This window comes from Phalacrocorax aristotelis, chromosome 3 (genome assembly GCF_949628215.1).
Source record: "Phalacrocorax aristotelis chromosome 3, bGulAri2.1, whole genome shotgun sequence".
Classification (NCBI taxonomy): domain Eukaryota; kingdom Metazoa; phylum Chordata; class Aves; order Suliformes; family Phalacrocoracidae; genus Phalacrocorax; species Phalacrocorax aristotelis.
In genome coordinates, this window is record NC_134278.1 from 4544852 (window position 1) to 4567026 (window position 22175).

The window sequence follows — 22175 nt, forward strand, 5'->3', positions numbered from 1 at the left end:
GTTGTTGGACCCAGGGAGACTTTCTGATTGCTTTTTCTCCAGTAGTCCAAGCTCCCAGATAAAAAGCTTCTCTCTTTCTCTTAAACTTTCAAAGTCTCTTCTTTGATGGTGATATTCGCAATAGCATTTTAGAAACACAATTTATTTCTAGCTCCCTGTGTTGTCACGCTGTAAGAAAATAGCTGGTTTTGCAGTTTATAGAAGGAGAGTTTGAGGTTCAGAGAGATTACGTGATTTGCTAAATACCATTAGCACACCTGTGTCAGAATAAGAAAGGAAATGTTGAGCTCAACAACTCATAGGTTTTTTTTTTTGGTTCTCTGCTAAGGTGGTTCCATTCATTTTAACCCATAAGTCAGCATTAAGGTACAGCTGATACGTACAGAAAGTGCCCTGTTCCACTGCTGAACCAAGCCCTCAGCTCCTGATAAAGCTGCAGAAAATGCTGAAGGTCATTTTGCACAAATTGATCCATTGGTCTCATCCTGAACTCCAGTGTACTCAGCTGCTCTTTGCTGGCAGGCTATTTTTGCTTTTTATAGTAGAACTCACCAAGTAATTATCCAGATAGGATTTTTAGTCTCAACTTGTCACATTCTTTTTTTTTGCATATCTCGTGATGGCTGCTTGTCAGTCATGTCACTCATTTGAGGCAAGAAGCCTAAGGTCATCATTAGCTCATGGCTTGATTGTCTGGAGATGAAACCCCAGACATTTCTGATGTCTCTTATCTTGCTTGTGGTAAGAGAGCTCTAATACGTTCATTCCCCTCCTTTTCAGTACCAGTAAGAATCCCCATGTTGACTTCCCAAAGGGTAAGTCACTGTACTTTATGAAATGGCTATGTGTTAGTAATGGTTAATATTAAGCCTTATAATGGCAATTATAACACAAGTGAGATTCACCAATTGACTATCTTTTCCATCTCCAGTACCTCTAATGTGTGGGTCCCATCTTATTTAGCTGTGATCCAAGTCCTATCCTGCAGTCACATAGCATCCCTGGACAGCTATTCAACTTGTGTGAGATGGAGTGCTATGGATGTATTAAGATAAATTTTTCATCCATGATCACAGAAAAAGCAGTTTGAAAAGTTCATTGCCCCATCTGCATCCCCTTCAATTCATCTGTTAGCCTCCGTCTGTTTGGTCATTATCCTTTTGAAACCACTTGGTTTCTTTTGACTGATCTTATCGTCTCGGGAAGGGATTTGGTTCACCTGTTTAAGATACCCAAATTTAGATGTAACATGTGGACATCAGTCTGTGAGCTGGCTGTTTCAGTAGCCAGTCTAATCAATGGAGCCAATGCAGTCAGTCAAACTCACCAGTACAGGTATCTAGAGCAAATTACAGTCTACACTGTATTGTCTGATCTTTGTCAGCTCAGGCAACCAGAAAACATGGAAATATCTGCATTAAGAAACTTAAGTGGAGATATATGAATCTCCCTGGAAACGTGGTTCAGTTGCCTAACTATAAGGATTTTGTATCACTTTGGGCACCCTCAGGTGTCCCACCTGGCCTCCAGCTTCTGCTTAGAAAGCCACCGTTCTGTCATTGATCCCTGTCTTGAATCTGCCAACAACTCACATAGTGGATTTGGAGGCTGCTAGGACTCTCAGGCAGCATTAGACATCTATATTTAGGCATCTGAATCCTATGCTACGTGTCTCATTTCTTATTCCTTGGACTTTCATCTCATTTCTGACCGCTGGTTCCTACTCCACAGCTGTCTTCTCTCATCTCTTCTGCTTATTTGGCAGAACGACCTGTAAGAGGCATGTGAGGTCTCCTTTACAGCTGCTTTCACAGGCTTCTTTGCAGAGCGCAGTCTGAGCACCTGAAGGAATAGCTCGGGAAGGAGAGCCAACACTAGATGACTATCCAGCTGTGCATTGACCATGAATAAAAACTCCTCAGACTTCCTGGTGATGATATACCACTGTTTTCAAAATATCTGTGTAGGTAGAGTCCAAGAAGATTTGAATTCAGGAAACACAGTGGCTTATACTGAAGATGGTCACAGCAACCTACTTAGCAAAGTCTAGCTGCCAATGGAAAGGAGGGGATCTTATCTCGGAGATTTCCTTGCTCTTATATATAACAGCTGTTGCAGAGTGCTATGTTGTAAAGAAAGGAAAGGTTAGAAGGGAAGAAACACCCACTATTCTGGGAAAGAAATGAATGGGTGTTGCTATGGGAAAAAAATACACAAAAAAAACCTGTCAGGAAGAACATCTGGAATAAAACTGAAATATGAAAACAATGGAAAATGCTTTTGAAACTTAACAGCAAACTAGATGCAGGCTGCAGCCCAGAACAAGTGAAAATCTGGGTAGAAAAAACACACGTCTCTCTCTGTTCTCCCCATTCTTTTTTTCTACTTTTGTATCGTGGGTTTTAGCCTAGCTAGAGCTTAGACCTGATGGAGGATCTGTGTTGCAAACTAGGCAGCCAGGCCTCACACTTCTTCAGGAAAGTATAGAATCACAAAGCCATAGAATGCCCTGAGCTGGAAGGGACCCACAAGGATCATCAAGTCCAACTCCTGTCCGGGCACAGGACACCCCAAATTCACACCATATCTCTGAGGGCCTTGTCCAAGTGCTGCTTGAATATCGCCAGGCTGGTGCCGTGATGCCTCCCTAGGGAGCCTGTGCCAGGGCTCCACCACCCTCGGGGGGAAGGACCTTCTCCTAATGCCCAGCCTAACCCTCCCCTGGCACATCTCCCTGCCATTCCCTCGGGGCCTGGCGTTGGGCACCAGAGAGCAGAGACCAGCCCTGCCCCTCCTCCTGCCCTCGGGAGGGAGCTGCAGAGCGCCATGGGGCTGCCCTCGGCCTCCTCTGCTCCAGGCTGAACAACCCAAGGGACTCCAGCCGCTCCTCGTACGGTTTCCGCTCTAAACCCTTCCCCAACTCCGCAGCCCAAGTATTTAACCAGTGGTGACTTTATTAGCAGCATAGGTTGTTTCTCATACATAGGATTATCATATATGGGTTTCTTTTGCACTGTGTAGTGCACATGTTGTGGTGCCTGCACTCCCTGGAAGAACAACAGCTTTAGATACCCCTTGTGGAAGGCCATACACCTGCAGTGAGGTCATCTGATGTGACATCAATCATCAGAGAGACAATGAAGGCACAAACCTTCTGTGCAGTGCCTGTGCTGAAAGCCCAGCTCATAGAAAGTAGCACACTTGCTGCCTGCTCACAAACAGATTGACCTGTGTCTGCACTGAAGAAATGTCTGAGATACCAAGAGTGGACAAACCACTGCTCAGGAGCACTGCTCAGGCTGGCAGATACATTTCAAATCTGGACAGATGAGCAAATCCTTCAAATTCCAGATAAAATTTCCAGTTGGAAGAAGATATTCTTGAGGAAGCCCTGCCTATTTTCGACATATGCTGTCACTAGTCCCTCCTGACCTTTTCTGCACATCTCACCAAACACTTATAGCAGCTTCTGATAGTGATTCCCTTTTTTCTAGTTCTCTGCCAGCAGTGTCTTATAATCTCACCTTATGATCGTCCAGGTTGCTCATCAAATTGATAAGCCTTCCTGTTGTAGTAAGAGTATGAAGTGGGATCCATTTCTGCATGTCTCGTGTGCAGGATGGGTAATTTGACAATTTGATGTGATCTTATGCAGGATTTGTTCACCGCAATAAAGGGGGGCAAGCAACCTGAAATTTCCACTTCCAGAGTTCAAAGACAGGTAGTAAAGCCCAGATCGTTCACATATCTGTTGCAGTAATTATGTCTCCAGTGTTGACGGCACCTTGGTAATTTTAACAAAACTACTTAGAGCTGTGATTTCATATGCCAGTTACTTCATAAGGTGATGAAACTTATCCAGCCCCAGTGACTTGTGTGCATCAACTATTTTGGATTTCCCTGTGAGTAAGCTGAGGGAGCTTCCGTTTCCATATCCTCATTTTCATGAGCCATTCTCTAGGGCTGTATTTAGACTAAACCACAGCACATATCTCAGACCTTACTCAGCTTTTTCCTATGTCTTCTTTTGTTCTCCATCCATTCACACAGAGAGCATTGCCTTTTAAAGATCTGTTTTATTATAATTTGAACATTCTTCACATTTTTTCCCTATTATTCATTTCCAAATTATTGCTGTCTTTGCTGGCCCATCTCTCTGATTTTCTTTTTTTTTGCCCATTTTGTCAGCTTATCTGCTTACTTTCAGCATCTTCATACTCCTTCAGGTCATTGATAAAATGTTGCATACCACAGGGCTTGCAAGACCAGAGCAGAAACAAACCTGCTTAAGTCAACGTCCCCATTCCAGTCAGTCAGCCTGTAAATTAATGTGTGCCATGTTCATGTTGTGCCAGCGTAGTTTGTTAATCAGAAAGTTTTGTGCTACTAAGTCAAATGCCTTGGAGAAGCCAATTATATTATATCAAAGCTATTATCTTTATCAGCTAAACCTGTAATCTCATTAGAAGATGATAACAAGGAAGTTTCACAGGACCTTTTTTCTATAAAACCAGGTTGATTGGCATTAATTATATCATCCACCTTTAATGATTTATTAGTTGTGTTGAGAGTTGGACATTCCATTTTTATTTATTTTTCCCCTAGAATCAGTGTCAAGCTGACAGGCCTGTAATTACCTGGGGCTCTTACTTTTATCATTGTTTGAAATATTGGCACAATATTAGCTTTCTTCAAGTGCTCTGAGACATCATGAATGATCCCAAACTTACTGAAAAGTCCACCTTAATAGTCCAACCAGTTTCTGGGCACACTCTTCTGTATCATTTGCATTCAAGTTACTGAAATCCATTAATTTAACACCATGGAACTATTAATGGAAATAAGCAAGTATTAAGGTTATTTTGTTCTAAATATACCTAAAAGGAATCTGACATTTCTACTCATACATACCTCCTGTGTTCTTTTGTGTCATATACCATTTACAGCTTCCAGCCACTGAAGCATTTCTGTGAACATTATCTTCCCATTTTTAAATTTCTTTTATAAGGATTTAATATGGTGATGAGTTATCATGAATAGTTTTATTATAACTTCTTTTTTTCTCACTCTGATTATATTTTTGTTTTGTGTGAGTTTCTTTTCTTTAACAAGGGTAATATTCCTTAACCCATTGTCATGCTTTTTAGGATTAAAAATAAAAAAATTTAGATAAATGTAGATCTAATTCTTTTAAAGGAGTGTAAACTTCAAATTCAAGCCTTTAGAATTCACATTTCCAAGCATTTGTCTGTGATTGTTAAGCCTGGAAGCCTACTTAAAAATAGTTTTAAAACTGAACTGAGATTTGGGTATATCACATAGCTATTTTTAACTGACTTAACTAGCAGAAATAGTAAGTGCTTTGTAACCAGCAGTAAAATAATAACACCAGCAGTAACACCAACAGCCATTCATAATGATAAATAGTAATAATCCCCAACTTTAAGGGGACATCATCATGATTAGGAAATGGTAATTGTGGATAACATTGTAAGATCAATATAAAGGTCTCCAAACATTTTTGTTGAGTCTTTAGTTGGTTTTCAGTGTAGCCAATAACTTCATCCCAGGGGGCAAGGTTGACCTGAGCATTGGGAAAGGTATGTCCAGACTGAGTATTTTAAATCACAACTTGCTGTGAGGGTGAAGCAGGAAAACAATCACCCTGTGTACAAAAATAGACACAAATATCTACGCAACTCTTCTGCTGCTGTAGCTGGACATTTGTTTGATCTAGTGCATCAGTGGTGAAAGTCCTTATCACTACTTTTGCTTTTGAAAGTAGTGTTTGGTTACAGCCCAATTCCCGGTGTCTCCTGTTCAAACCACAGTTATGGGAGTTTAAGCATCAAGTCAAGGATGGGTTGGATGGACAATGGGTGCTGAAAGACTGAATTCCCTACATGTCCCCAGAGAAGATACAAGTTCTCTGCTGTGAGATATATTACAGGAGGAGCATGCAAGTCTTGTACTGTTTGTCTTTTACCCATTTAAAAGATGTACAGAGAATTTAAATATCTGCAGGTTCAGTCAGAGGCTGGTGGAGAACAGTGAATTTATTTATTGATTTCACTGAAGTAAAAAATACTCCTCTTTAGAGGAACATTTCTTTAAGATACAAAATAATCTCTCTTTTCCAAACTAGTAATTTTTAAATATTAAAAGAACATGACAGGCCAGCTAATTTTGTACAGATATGTATATATATTTTTTAGTTCTACATCTGCTGCAGTTTTCTGTTGCATAATTGATTTAATCTCTAATTTTAAAGGAATGCTGAACTCTCTTACTGGACTCCGCATACATTTCTCCAGGGCAAAAACTGTCCTACTTTTTCCTCCTCAGTATCTGTTTAGTGCTGGGCCATTTTCTTCTGAAACTGTAAACTACCCTCGGTGAAATAAATGAAGTCACAGTTGGAATACAGTTTACTGTACAGACTTATCACCACAAGATAAGAGCACCATCGCACAAACGAAGACTTCCTGGGCATTTTCTTTTCCCCTGCTCTTTTCCCTCAATCTTTCCATTGGTCTGAAAGACTACTCTACCCATCCTGGCTGCAGAACTCATGGTTACCTGGGAACTGGTGAAATTGTAAAGGAGCAGAAAAGCAAAACTGGGCTGAGGAGGGAAATGCTATTTCAGTCATTTGGAGCTTTAAATTTGGATTCATGCACCCCAGTTCTGCCCCCTGCCCCCCCCATTTCAGCATTACACAACCCATTGATACCATTTTTGGTGGCTTGTTGCTGTTTTGTCTTTATTGCAGGTTCTTTTCAACAACCCCTAGAAAGAGATTTAAAGCTGCTGATCCTTCTTCGGGCATCTGAAGGGATTTACTGTGATCGCCTGGAGGAAATAAATGTCCACCCAGGGAGTATTGGTATGAGAGATGAGATCACCTTTTTATAGGAAACCAATCTTAGGCAAAAGCCAAATCTACCACTATTGAGCATGTTACTATGCCATATAGGAAAAAAAAAAAATCTAACAGAAGTACCTACATTCTTTGAGCTAAAATTGTTAACTTTCACCAGGTCAATTCCTGGATTTTCTGTGGATTTTGTTTAGGCAAAAATTGACAAAAGTAATCAAACAGGTGTCAAATCCTGAGGTCTTTATATGGGAAACTGGAGAGGACTTAAAAGGACTTACACACGCGTACAAGGACTTGGTCTTGGTTCTAGATTTGAGATTTGTAAAAGGTAATTGTCAAAGTTGAGAGTATTCAAACCAAGATGACCTTGCTGAGTGGAGAGAAATGCATATTGCCAGAGGGTGTTTTGTCTCACTTATCTTTGGATGAAACAAATTGCCCTCAAGTTTCCAGGCTAGGATGATGAACTTAAACTCATATAGCTGTTTTTAGATGTCTGACTTAAGTGAGATGAATTACATCCAAGAGCTACTGGATAGATCCAAATACACACATTTAAATATTTCCGAACGTTTGGACTCATAGAAAGATTAAAAAAAGAAGGTTTATGTTAACTTACGTCTCCTCATATAATTATGGTTAAAGAAATGTTAACTTTTCTGTTTTCCATGTTTTAAAACATGCTTTAAAAAATACTTGAGTATTGTAAGACTTCATTCATTGATGAACTTCTGTAAAGACGGCAGAAAGTCAAACTGCTATAAAGAGAAATTGCCTCGATCAAGATTTGTAGAATATTAGAGAAATTTAGAGAAAAACAAATGAACAAACAAACAAAACCCCCAATTTGTTTCTGGTAGTGACACTGAGAAACCATTGTGCACATTGATCAAGCAATTACAAACTTCTAACAAATAGCTAAGTGGAATATTTGGAAGGCAATACAGAAACCTAATTGATTCTGGGTTCTGAGGGGATTTTAAGTGTAAATTACTTAGAAGTTGACATATAACAGGAGCTAGCAGTTTGACTTCCTATGATTTTAAGGGCTAGAAAAGAAGATAGATATGTTGCTGTGGTTTAGCACACTGCCATGGATCAAGTAAGACTTCACAACTGTCCGTGCTATCCTCTTAAACCACCGCAAATGCAAGATCATGGAATTTATTTTGAATGTCTGTCTTGGTGGGATAATCAGGGTTGCATTACCAAGATTTGCCGCAGTCTTCTTTCGGACTATAGTGACATAATATGACATGGGAAAAGTTGTCCATGGAGGAGATTAACCCAAGCAGTAAAATGGGTTCACTACATGCTTCAAGCACAACTCCTCTGAAGCAATGTGCCACTATTAGAGATGCAGAACAAATGTTGAACTGACTCAAACTGAAAGGTTTCAGATCAGGTCAGCAAATTGAAACAAAACATTTCAATGTAGGAAATCAGAAATTTTTCATACATTACACTGAAATTTTTCAGTGTAATCTTCTTGGAACATGTAATCTATATGAAGAGTTTCTATATTTTGTGGGTTTTTGCCATGGTTTTGGATCCCCTTTCCAGAAAAAAAATAGTGAATTTTTCACAGATCAGAAATATAAATAATAGCTGAGTGATTGTTTTCTGTCTTTCATTCCTGGATTTTTTTACTTATTTTGTTTACTTACGTAGATATTTATTTCTAAGGTAGATACCTTTGTCTGCAATTCCAGTTTGAGTTAATGAGTTTTCTATGGCACAATCCCCTTTCTTGCCTTTACATGGGATGGTTGTTTTACTTTATTAATGATTTATTTCTAGTTCACCTTGTAATTCAAGTGGAGGCTATGTGCTGTTCTTACACTTTATATAAAATATAGAAACATATTTTAATAAATATAAAGACTTCCATGTATTTAGTTATTCATTCAGTTCTTCTCAAGTCACTCTTTCTGCTAACTTTTGATCTCCTGCTTCTGTTTTTTCCAGGGGTTTATGGAAAGGTACAAATTTATAGTGCTTATCCTAAAACGTCTTGGACACATCTGGGAACTAACATTGCTCCTGGCAATGAAAGGTGGTATTTTGCCCAAATATGCCTCCAAATATTAAGTCTGGGCTCCTGTTCCTATGACTTCTATTAGTATTACTCTTCTCATTTATGATAATGTCGAAACTATGTCTAGGTAGAAGAAAAACAATGATGCTACCCTTTGCAAGAAAACTATACTATTTTTAGATTTATTTTAGTACTAAAGAACAACGAAGCTGAGATTTTCTTCTTTCCTTCTGTCCTTCCTTCTTTGTCCTTCTTTGTTTGCTTATGCCTTTTTCTCCTTCTTCCTTCCTTCCTTCCTTCCTCTGTCTCTCCCTCTGCTTTTCTCTTTCTTTTTAGAAGGAAGAGATGTACTCTAAAATGGCATATATCTTGCTGATTAGGATGTTAGTTTTGGTTTGAGAGACCTACATTAAAATCTCGTCTCTGAATTAAGCAAAACTGGGATATGAACCATGTTCTTCAAGATCTTAGATCAGTGCTTTACAAAGCAGCTTCTGGAGTGAACATCTTAATTTCTCCTATTAGAGTCAATCTTTTTTTGTATATCTAATTAATCTCAATGGGCTTAAAGACTTCAAGGACTCCTCTATTGCCTGAAGGGTAAGGTTTCTGTCTGGAATGTGAGGCTTCCAAGGTATAGACACATTTTCACTTAACCATGGCAAAAATATCTTTGAAATGCTACCTTCTATCTCCCCTGTTGCTGCCCATCCATAAGCCCCTGCAGCAGACTCATCTTCATGCTCACTTACCCACGATTTCAGTCTGAAGGCTTAGCCAAAACTATCACCTAAGGCAGGTTAGGAGGACTTGCCACAGATTAAGTGAATAGGTGTCTATGGCCTGAAGTTCAAACCTTTCACCTGAACCAGAGAGCTTGTTTGCATAAGGAATTCACCTGTAAGTGAGATCCTTAGCGCCCCACCATTAGTCAGTGTGGGATGGGCACCTGCTGGCTCTCTCTGGAACTCTCATTCTGGACTCTGCCTTGCACAAAATTTTCATCACTTTTTTCTGTAATTCTTCTAAGTGCTTAATTTTAAACTGAAATACAAGTATTCAAAGAAAAAAAATCTATTAGGCCTAAAAAAAAGTAATTGGAAGAGCTCTCATCTGAGTAGAGGTAAAATATCAGCATTTAGGGAAGGAATTATTATTTGTAAACTCATTGTAGAGATGTGCATTGGTGGCACAAAAGCCGCACAAGTAGGATTCATTTGTTGTTATCTCTCACAAAGTTGAGTGTCTAGTGTAGATTAATTGTTTAGGATTGTTGTATAGTCAGTGGGGAGACAGATACTTCCAGATGTTGATTCAAACCATGCAACATTAGATTCACCCTCTGGAAACTTTTCTTTTTCCCTGATTATGATGGCAGTTCAGAATAAGCAGATTCTTGACTGAAGCATGCCAGTTAAATACTTGGATGAAGTGGAACCAGGCTAGTATTGGTCTGCTGCCCAGATGTTTCATATGAAACATCATGAGGTGCTAAGATACAAGTATTTGGAGATCATTCATCCACCTTAAATATGGCACAAACAGTTGTTTCCATTGTTAAAAGAAAAGAAAAGAAAAATAAAAGGTATTTATCATTAAAAGTTTACTAATGTCCAGCTAAGAGTTAATGTGGTTAGGTACAGGAAATAGGCAAGTCAGTGCTAGAATATGAAAGCTGAAGGAAGTGGCTTTTTTATTGACTGAGAGAAACTGCTGTATATATTTTCCAGCATGAATCAGAACATGAGTTAGGGAAGGACTTATGCTTTCAAAAAGAAAGATTTTTTTAAAAAGGAATTGTTTATTTACTTACAGCGAAAACCTAAATTAGTATTTCAACAGATTAGCATCTTAGATGCTCTCTTCTATTTACTGATTCCTCTCATTAGACTTTGAAATGCAAGAGTCAAAAGAGTTATATTTGGGTCCACAAGATGTGAATTATTATTGGTTTGTATGCCTGGAAGCGGACTTAAGATTCAACTTAAGTTTAACCTAGTATGGGTTGCATGTGAACTGTCAAAAATCCCAAACACATGCCACAATTATTCTTACTCTGTGTGGTTTTGCTTCCTCTTTGCCAGTGCATTTATCCTTGAACGATACAAAGTTCTCAGTCACATTAACACTTTCCTGCTGTTTCAGAAGCTGCCCAGTGCTTCCTCTAAGAAAAAAAAAAAAAAAAAAGTTTTGATAAACTTCTCTACTGAGTGTTCACGGGTGCTGAGGCAGGAAGTACTCATCTTAAGGCTACTCATCTTTGAAACTTTGAAAAATACTGTGAGAAGAGACACTAGGAAAACTCGGTGACGTAGCTTGCCAGTTACATCCCTTTAGGACTTCCCTTCCTTCATTTCTGTCACATTTGAGTGCATGGTGAGGCATTCTCTGAATCCATTCAATGTTCTCTTGCCTCAACAATTGCCTGAGGAGTGTAGAGCATGCCGTGGCCAGCACCAGTCACCCTTTGGGTGTTTATCAAATATATATAAACACTGATGATTATTAATTTTTGTTTTATTAAATGCTTTTATTTGCTGTATATAAAGCTAAAAAATTCCTGAGCTACAAATATAGCTTTGAATGCAAAGGGACTTCTTCAGTTCAAGATTAAAACAGACAAATGTAGGGATTTGTGTGAAATGTTAAAAAAGGTGATCAAGCTCCCATTCAAGCCAGTGGAGTTGTAGGTGCTGGAGCCAAGAGGGCTATTCAGCTTCCAAGGAGAGGGTCCAGGTACCTAACCAGAGTTTTTGGGCTCAGCTGAGGTGCCTTTAGGCTCATCTGAGATGTCTTTGAATCCCCTCCATGGCTTATACCTCTGTCTCCAGGCACTCTCCATGACCAAGTCCTATCGTATCTACCAGCAGATGTCTTAGATATCCTGGGACATCTCAAACAGCAACAGGTGCTCACGTTTAGGCAATCAAATCCTGCTCCACATGCCCAATTCAGGGAGACATGAATTGTCTTCCACACACTACTGACTGTATCAATTGACTATACTGGAAGCTTAAATGCCAAGTGTGCACAGACATACTCCTACACGTGGACACCTACATTTTGGTGTCTAAGCCCAAAGCTGACTTTCAGCTCTGTAGGATATTTCTGGCACCAGAAATGGTCTGACGCATCTTTGGTAGGAAACTTACTTGAGCCCTGCAACTCTGTACTGGAACTCTATAGCTTGTTAATCAATGGTGTGAAATAGATGTTTCAGGATCAAATTCATCCCACATATTTTAGACATCTGTTTTTGAGAAAGCCCTAAAGGGGCTTTTCCTAGAGCTTTGCCAGCGGATTCTTTCTGAGATCTGCCTAGGCAAGACTGCCATTCATTTTTTAGGAAATCTGTGAGTATAACTTCTGTAAATTTAATGACATTAACTTAATATCTTGGCGTTACAGGATTTTTGTGGAGGATGAAGTGGATTGGAATCATGGTGGAGGTATTGTGATCAGCTCTTCCTCTTATGAAGCCCACCAAGCTGAAGTAGTTACACTTAAAGAAGTCAATGGTCATAGCATAAGAATTCATGAACGCCTTCTGCACAGGCATATTGGTAAGGAATCTGTCTTTCCATTTGAGGGTTTTTATCTGAAGCATTGACTTTTCATTTCAGATCGCACCAACACCAATTCTACTTTATTGAGGTATCTTTATTTCTTTCTCCATATGCTTTTTTCCTCATTATTTTGATACTGCAAATGTGATGTTCAGAATTACACAGAATAGCTGATTCTAACATGAATTTCTGGGAATAGAATTAATGAAGTGCTGAAAATTTAGGAAAACGTCCTGGTGTTTCATGTTTTAAGTAGAACTGGTTAATAGAGAGAGAAGTTACTGAAATTTTAAAGGGAAAAAATAACTGCAGGGTTTTTTAGGTCGTTTACACAATTTCTGTGGTGGGTCAAAACCTGAAAAATTAAAAAATCCATTTTGCAAAACAATTAGACTCACTGAGTTTCAAGTGCAAAATTTTATCACCTCCATGGCATAAAACTAATGTATTTGTAATCGAATACGTAACTAAACATAAACTCTGTATATAGCTGTGTTTCCTATGTAGATTACATGGGATTTGTCTTTAACTGGAAAAAGAGATGCACTGTTGATAATTAATTTAATTTTATGTCATCCTATAAAGTAAATTTATTATAATCTCTTTAACAAAAATAAAATAATTGTTATTAACAGGTCAAGTTCTAAAGCTCTGAAATGGGGATTTTTCCTATGCATAGCAATATTTTTTAAATGCACTTTATTCAAGCTAGTAAGCACAGATGTTGGTATGACGGTTAAAAAGGTTCACAAATACTGTGTGTTTTAAATGGCTTACCTGTGCTAGTAAACACAGCTTCACTTGGAGCTGAGCCCTGTTCGCAGTTACCCATAGTGTTAATCGGTAGTAACCTCCATGGCACAATTTTGTACGACAATTGCATTTAAAAAAATAGGCAGTTCAAAGGAGAGAACGTCTAGACCCCATTTCCAGTAGTTTACTCATGGCCTTTCTTTTTTGTGAGGGAAGGAAGAAACCTGCCAGTCAGTCGCGGGGCCAGAGAACAGTTCTTAACCTATTTTCTTAGCTAATGTAGATATAGTAAATGTATCATGAGACAAAATGATTACATACACATTGAGAACTGCAGCAGTTGTTAGATATAGCTGGGGAAAAAAAAAAAAAAAGATCTGATGGGAGAATTAAGAGCTACGTAAATAATGAGGTTCACCTGGGCAAATGTAGGTATCTGCAGTAAATGTTCACACAAGAGCTAGTCACTCTCAGTTCCCTTGATAATCGAAGCAGAAAAATACATACTGCTCACTTGTATTTCATCTCCCCCTAAAGCAGATTTATAAAATAGATAACAAATTGCACTTGAGAATTGCCTATTGCTCTCCACTGTACAGAAAAACAGCTCGGATAACTAAATCATATCTGTAGATATCTAAAGTCACCAGAAATTAATTCCAAGCTAGAAATCTGCATAAACTCTCTCAAAAGCCTCATTTAGAAAGACTTTGTTTAGAAAACACACACAACCAAGACTCTGTAGAAAACTGTTTTTTAACATTGTCATTGGTCTGAGCCTAACAAGAATTCACGGAGACCAGCTCTGCAGTGTACTGAAGAATAACTCCAGCTCATGTAGTTTAGAAAAAATGAAGTGTGAATTGGTTCATTGATTTGGCATTTGCACACCACAGGGAAAATATTTAGCACCTTCTTTTTCTAAAAGCAAAATATGTTTGTTAAATATAAGCGCATGGTGAATATTTGATGGGCAGGTGGCCTTTCTGATTTGGTGTTGATGCATATAGATTGCGCTGGAGGAAAAACACACCTGAATGTCAGTGCAGATTCTGTAGAGAAACTGTGCATAAGCTGTCAGGCTTTATGTCCCTCAAAGCACAGGTTTATAGGTATGATGGACACTTATCACATTTTCCTTCTTGAAACTCCCCAGGGCATTTCCATGACACAGAAGATGGTAGACACATCCCTTTGGCTGCAGAGGTTGGACTCCTAACACGGAATGTACAGATCAAGTCTGATGTGGCTTGCACTGGCAGGATGCTGGTGGGACATTTTACAGACTCCAGCGGGACAGAGTTTGAAGGTAGTTGAGATTCACCTGTCCTCATCGACCAGACCAGATCTGAGCAAGAAAGCACTGTCTAACAACAGATGTATCCATTCACATGTGCTGTGCAATTCTAATCAAACTGTGACTGCGTGCCATGTATGAAACATGAGTACTAATAATATTTTATAAATAATGGAATATATTTTAGGAGGGGCTGTTCTGTGGTTAGTTGGGTTTTACTCTAACTTTATATATATTGGTTAACAAATACCCATTACTGTCAATACACTGACAAAGATTGCCTGCTATTACATGCCTGAGCACTGTGTAAATGGATGTTATTCTTATCAGTTCTTAGGTAATTTTGTAAGCTTTTATTTTACTTCAGTTATCTCATTGCAGGTGTCCTTCAACTCTTAAATACTGAATTTTTGAACTTTGGGCCTCCTCAGCTTTCTGCCATTGAATTCAGGAATATATCCCGACGGTCCTCGGTGGTGTCTTCCAGCATTAATGGTAGTTGTGGAGTTGGCATTAAAGCAGTCATGAGCAACTGGATCTTGTTGCGTGATAACATGGTGTTCAACACAGTTGGACATGGCATTGATTTGGAAGGGCAAAATCATTCTCTCAACAGGAACCTTGTTATTCTGAGCAGGCAACCAGAAGGCTTATTAAACTGGGTTGCTGGCATCAAGGTGAACCTTGCCATTGGTGTCTCCCTCTGTGGCAATGCTGTGGCAGGATCTGAGCGAATTGGCTTCCATATCAGGGGCCAAGAGTGTTTGCCAGATGGAGAGTATTGCAGTGAAAACGTGGCCCATTCAAGTCTCCATGGTATTCATCTGTATCAGGGAGATGGATTTCAGACCTGCACTAGAATCACAGGTTTTCTGTCCTATAAGAATTATGATTATGGTGTCATGTTCCACCTTGGAAGCAGCGTCGTCATGGACAATGTGGTGCTGGTGGACAACACTGTGGGTCTCATGCCAGTAGTGTACTCTCTCCGTGACAAACAATGTCACACAGGGAAAAGATTCATAGAACTTAGAAATTCTGCCATTGTCGCAACAAGTTCAACTTTTGACTGCATCAGAGACAGGATCAAGCCTCTCTCAGCTGATCTAACAGCCAAGGATCGACCACCATACTACCCTCTAAGAGGCCGCATTGGGATTTTATGGCCTACGTTTACCACTGCTCCAAACCAAAGGCCAGATAACCCATGGCACAAAACCGGGCATTGTCCAAAAGTCCTGGGACTCATGAAGCTGAAAGGTCAGTCTTCCATGTCCTCTGGCCAGACTATTCTGTCACTGTTTTTTCTTGACTAATGACGTTTTTTTCAGTTGAAGCTGCAGCCTTCCACACCCACAAATGGATGTGGTGGGGAAATCCAAGCCTCAGTGGGATTAATAACAGAAAACTTCTTCAGTTCAATGCAGTTTAATTAAAAAAAAGTATTTGGTATTTTCCACTTTCTGAATTATATAATTATGTCATGTCCTAATATATATATTTTACCCCAAACATGCCTGATCTATGTGCTATCTATTTTTCTACTTGATTCATCTCTCTGATTTACGGTTAGCTCTAGCTAAATAAAGATGCCAACTTTGAGAAGTTAATAGCACACTTTGCATAGAAATGTAAAAAACACAGAATTTGCGCAGAACATAATGACTACAGCTGGACAGAAACAGTGATGGCTTTTACTGTTATAAGGGATTGCACAGAGATATAAAGGTCAGTTATGTATCCCATGTCTTTGGTTCAAATGTATTTTACAGTCCCCAGAGTAATATTTGCATACATCAGAACTTAGCTGGTTGCCATAGTGGGATCTAAATACTTCACAGTTTTTCATCTCTTTATCCCTCAGTGCTACCTACTTCTGTAAGGAAATACATTATTTTCTTTTTTACTGAAGAATAAGGGAGACAGAGAAAGACAAATACACTTGCCCAGGGTCTCACAGAAAATTTGTGGCACTTCATAGGGACTTTGTAGATCCACAAGGGTTCAGTGCCACAGCCAAGCATGTGTCACCAGGCACAGCTCATCCTATATTAACCATCCAAGTCAGGTTGTCATTAAACTGGTTCTTACTGATTCAAATGAAAACTTATTAATCAATCCTGCTTTTGTTTCTTGCTCACTATTTCCTTTTATTTCGTTTCCTATGGATATGACTTGGTTTGCATCAACTTAAGATATAACGGCTATGGAATATTTTAAAGCCAACTGAAGATCTACGATCAATGCTATTAGTCTAATTTAAAAACTATTTGTGTGTGTGTATATATATATAGGGGAGCAATTTAACATTGAAAATGTCATAGAACAGAGCCTTTCCCTCTCTAGTTCTGACACTCCTTTAACCACTTCTCCTCGCTTGATCTCTTAATCCCTGGCAGAAGTCATCTTTACTGGTTTTACAAAGAGCTGCTACAGTGAAGACAGGGATGTCTGCATCATGTCAAATGCTGACCATTTAGGCATCACACCTCTTATCACGGCGGAGAGATCAAGGATGTTACATGTCAATGAGAACGACAAGTTCTACTTTCATCCAACAAGGTAATATGCTTCATTTTGCACTCTCTTTTTTGATGGTTTGTGCAAAAATATATAAAAGCACCTACATTTTTAGGACTATCCTCAACTCTGTATCTGCCGTCTTTTCGTATTGTCTTGTATTGTACTGTCAAAGAGTTTAAGCAATTGGATGAGACTGGATGTCTAGCTGCACAGCAGTCCCATTCTTTGTCTCTGTCTCTACTCTTGTACTGCTCCTGTCTGGCAAAAATGAACAAGCTCAGACGTCAAACAAACACACACAAAACAACCTCAAATCCAGAAAAAAAGAAAAAAAGGAAAGAAAAAACCCAAATCCCAAACTTAGTTTAGGGCAATTTTTTAAAGTTTGAGGTTCAGATTCCATCAAGGTACATCTCCAAACCAATCCTCTTGGATTTCCCTTTTTACTGACATTTGTATAACAAAACAAGGTTCACATATCCCATTTCTTAAAACTCCATCCCGAGCATCTCATACTTCTCCGCCCCAGGCTTCAGAAAATGTCAGGGCTTCCAGCAAAAAACCCTGAGACAGGGAATGTCCTTTTGGTCGGAGAAGCGGAGCTTGATTTTTGCCTGTGAGATCACATCAGAAACGTTGATCAGTACCAGGCAGGCTGTGAGATGTCAGATGATTGCCAGAACTGCTGTTGCTGCCCAGGGAGAATATCATCTACGTGTGGGGGAACATGGAGGAGGGAGGAGAGGGCTTCATCTGTAACCTTAAGTCACTACTGGTTTCAGTAGTTTAAACATACCACCTCCAATGGAAACCACATGCCTATTTATTTATTATAACCAGTGAACACAATACAGAGGCTATGTCAGGAAAGCCTTGAAGTAGCAAAAAAATCCAGCATGGACTCCACTTGCCAGTCAAAAATAATTGGAGGTGTCCCACACTGCTATGTTTAGAGCCCCTCCAGCCTTCTGCCAGAATTTTTATTTTATTCTACATTTTTGCTTTTTGCTCTGGGCATTAGTTTGTGTGTAGATTTCTGAGACCTGTCCAGATTGTCAGCTCACATTATGTTTCACTCTTGTATCCATCCCACAATATTATGCTATTAGTGAGCTGCTGAACACACGGTCTACTGCAAGAGCTGGTGATTTTCAAACATGATGAATGCACTTGGATTCCTGAATGCTTTCTTAGTAGTCTAGTAAACCTCTGAGAGAGGTTACTTCTCTCAGTGCTCCTTGTGCATTATCTGCATGCATATATTTAATCCACCTTTGCAACTGCTGAGCTTGATCCAGGCTGTAGCTGCATTGTTCTGCTTCAGCATCCTGAAGGGATATCTTGATGGATATGTCCTGTCAGAGAGAAGGTGAGCATTGCCTTAGAGCAAGAGAGGAAATAGAAACATCAGGGAATATGGCAAGACTTTGCTTATACCACTGGTAGACCTAACCAGCCAAAATGCTGGATCTTCTGAGAGATGTTCAAGAATTCAACTAGACATCAGGATCAGAGGAGCTATCTTTGTTCTCCACGTCTTTTGAGTTATGTTGGCTGGGTCATTGAGCCATTTGTTTTTCTGCCCTTATTGTAAATCTCTGCCTATATCTGTTTGCTGCCTTCAAAATGTCAATAATTGGGTTTTTCCAACACGAGCCCAAGAAATTCTTAGTTTTCTCCAAGAATTAATGTATATCCATGTAGCAATCTGTAGATATTTCCATGGACTTTGCTGAATTACAAGTCATTATATCTCCTTGTATTTTGTAATAGGAGTGATATGGCCCGTTGGCTAGTTCCTTTAAGATTTGTTAAACCTTTAGTCAAAATGCAGTTAAAAGTACTTAAGATCCTCAACATTGGATTCAGCTCACTACACTTCAGTTATCCAGAAATTAGACATGTAATCTAAAGAAGACACTAAACTCAATCTGTAGTCAACAGAGACCCTTGCCTAGGAAATGATTCATCTCAACTGTCCTATGTAACTCTCAAGTGAGGTGAGTTCCCCTCCAGCAAACCTGCCCTGCTGCAGGTGGAAGCCAGCCTTTAATGATCTACGTATAATTTTGTAGGTTTTTCTGGCTGTTTCAACTTAAAATTTCCTCCTGCGAGTATACTGATGATAAAATTTGGTAAATGAATTTGAAAGTTATAGGTATTTTGCTGAGGTACATTATCATGCCATTCAAAAAGAGCTTTGTTCTATTTTGGACTAACGCTCTGAAACTCTCTTCCCTTACTAGTCTTATTTTCAAAGTATGGTTTAATTCTATTTTTAGGATCTGAACCTGTCATTAGAAAGAGAGAAATAGCTATTCATTGTCTGGGAGACAGTACCGGTTGAGTAATAACTTACTACTAGTTATTTGTGATTGGGTGATGAAACCCTAGCTCAGGCGTAGCTTTGAGGTGAGATCCGTGTATACTTCACTTTAAGCCCATCAAAACCACCAAAATTACATTGAATCTCCAAACCCAGGTTTTTTTATTAGAACAGAAATTAGGACAATAATCTTTTTAGATCCAGTTCCAAACACCTGCATATGAAAGCAAAAAAACTAACAAACAAAAGAGGTTTATAAACACATTAATCCTTTTGCGCTGTGTCCTATTAGAATGGGTTTTGCTTTCAAGTTTGCTTCTACTCTAGCAATGTTAAGTGGCTCCTTGACCAGCAACAAACTTCTCTGAATTCCTATCAGAACTTTCTCTGTTTAAAATGTGTGCTCCCTACTGGCTCCCTCTCTCATACTTTCCACCACTTCACCTTCCTTCATGCTTTCTCCTGCATAAGCTTGGCTGCCCGTGGGAAGGTGCAATTTTCTGACCCTTCGGAGGGCTCCCCCATTCCAGAGTGCAATGGTTAGGACAAGGCAAACAGGTACTGCTGGGCAGCCAGTGCTTTTTAACAAAATACTATGTAAACCACACACCAATCTGTAAGCAAAAAATAACTAGTCCATCACCCGGTAGATATGAAGAGCAATGTCTTCACCATATCATCACTGCATAATGCAGCAGAGATATTCCTGGTCGCTTGGTGTGATAGCAGTCAGTACACATTTCCTTTTCACTCAGCAACTACAGGCTTCATCTGTCATTGGTCAAAAATTAATGGCATATGGATACTGATAGTTGCATCACTGCAGTTCCTCAAATCAGGAAATCCAAGAGGGAACCAGAGGTATTCATCTGCAACTTTATAGCTGGCTCTAAGGACCAAGACTGGTCCACGTAAATCCCAGGGAGAAGGAGATTTGGGGATAGAAGTTATTCTGGAAATAAGATTATTTTCTCTGTCCAAACCCAGCCAACATTTGGAGAGGGAGGATGCTGATTTGTCTTTTTTGGCAGTTTGGATGCAAACATGCCACAATGTAAAAATTGTTACAGAATTTTTTTACAGACTATTCCAAACCTTGACTGATATGCTTAGGTTCCATTTATTTTTGCTTATTTTACATTTTTTTCTTTTCTTGGCCATGTAAATTCACATAGTAAATACCAAGACGTTACATGTATGTGCAGAAGTGTTTGTTGCTGGTGTAAATAAATTGCAAGCTACAGCACAGTATTTTTCTTTTGCTCTCTTCTTCACCATAACTTTGCCTCTCCTGTCTGTCAGTGTACTGACCTCTGAAGACACCATGTTCTCTGAAAAGAAATGCAAAGGCTCGAGAAAGGCCCTTTTCAAGGATTTGGATGGAGGTATCCTGGACCTAGAACCACCTGTTTCTGTTTTCCCAAAGTCAGAATTTGAATGGGCACAGTTCTATTTGCAAGCCGGTAAGTACCTCTGCTCTCTGGAGTGTTTGCAAAGTCATGCATACATTTGACCTATGAGATGGGGGGTTACACCAGGCTTTCATTGAGACCAACACCTGAGGTTGAGATGGTGGTGGTCCCAGATTGTATGATACCTTTCCAGGATGGATGTAGTGAATTACAGTGTAGAAGTCTGGGAGGCCTCACTGTACATTTCTGTGTCCCCCAGTGCCTCTCTGCCTTCTTGCATAATCAAGTCACCTGGCATCCTTAGCCCCTTTAGGGTTTAAATCATTAATTTTAAGACCAGAGCAGAACTTACCTCCTCTGAGATCATTAAGTAAGACATACCATGTAAGTGCTACTTAAGTGCAAAATAATAACAATAATTGGCCCGGAGAGGATTTTCATCCATATCCCACTGAGGAGATAATCAAGCTGAAAACCCACTCCAGAAGTTTAAAGACCCCTCTCTCTGGTTTAAAAAGGCCCATTCTGCTCGGTAACCACTTTCTGGAGGTTCACACAGCAAGGCTCCATTCTCATCCTGATTAAAACTCTGCTCTCTGATTCCAAATAAACTCTTTAATTACAATTAGCATTTCCTGTGCCTGCTGCTGATGGCGGCCATTTTGCTGAAAAGGCGCATCATTTGTGACTCCAGCGGTATGGGAGACTGATGGAAGGGACTGTAATTAATCCTGTTTTCCATCCCACTCTAAAACAGATTAAACATGAGAAGAACTTTAATCTTTAAACAAAATGCCTAATGTGTATCCAGTAAAGGCTTTTCCTCTAAGGATCCCGCTCTAACCGGCTGCTTACAAGGCTGATTAATGTGTTGTCTAGATGCAAACACACTGATTTTTACTCTACCTTTTCTGCCCTGATTATGAATCACATGCAAGTGCTAATACCTTAGCAGTATTACCACTTAGCACCTGCATATTAATCTATACATACTTTTGCATACAGAACCTGGATTTTATTTCGATTCGCATCATTTTTAGCACACCCTGGCACAGTCATACACATGCCAAGAATCCCCACCATCTAAACTGCACTGGCAGTGCAACCTACACTCCACAGGGTTTATCTCCTTGAGTAATGGAGGCGACAGCATATGGTAAATGCTGCCTGCCTCTGAGGCTATAACAAAATTGCTCTGTTTTCTTCTTGCTGCCCAAATATGAATGAGGATTTTTCCCCCTCCCTTCACAACTGTGTTTTTAATTCCTCTGTATTTCTCATTGTGACCTGCAGTTCCTTTCATCTTGAGGTTGACATTTGGAAAGGCACAGCTTGATGCTAAGGTGAATTCATGGTCGTCATCTTCCCTTCTCTCCCCCC

At 39.5% G+C, this 22175-nt stretch overlaps 1 protein-coding gene across 8 annotated transcripts in view; it reads left to right on the forward strand.

Moving 5' to 3' along the window:
• Positions 1-22175, forward strand: part of PKHD1 (PKHD1 ciliary IPT domain containing fibrocystin/polyductin) — a 277932-nt gene that overhangs the window by 175397 nt on the left and 80360 nt on the right. For 7 of the 8 annotated variants that reach the window (XM_075086582.1, XM_075086585.1, XM_075086584.1 and 4 more), the window contains 7 exons: positions 6773-6886; positions 8849-8936; positions 12327-12481; positions 14394-14546; positions 14916-15794; positions 16934-17096; positions 20686-20846. In XM_075086582.1, the coding sequence (XP_074942683.1) occupies positions 6773-6886; positions 8849-8936; positions 12327-12481; positions 14394-14546; positions 14916-15794; positions 16934-17096; positions 20686-20846 (1713 nt within the window). Of the gene's footprint in view, positions 1-6772; positions 6887-8848; positions 8937-12326; positions 12482-14393; positions 14547-14915; positions 15795-16933; positions 17097-20685; positions 20847-22088; positions 22139-22175 lie in introns of all 8 variants that reach the window. The other variant, XM_075086587.1, reaches the window with a different exon arrangement.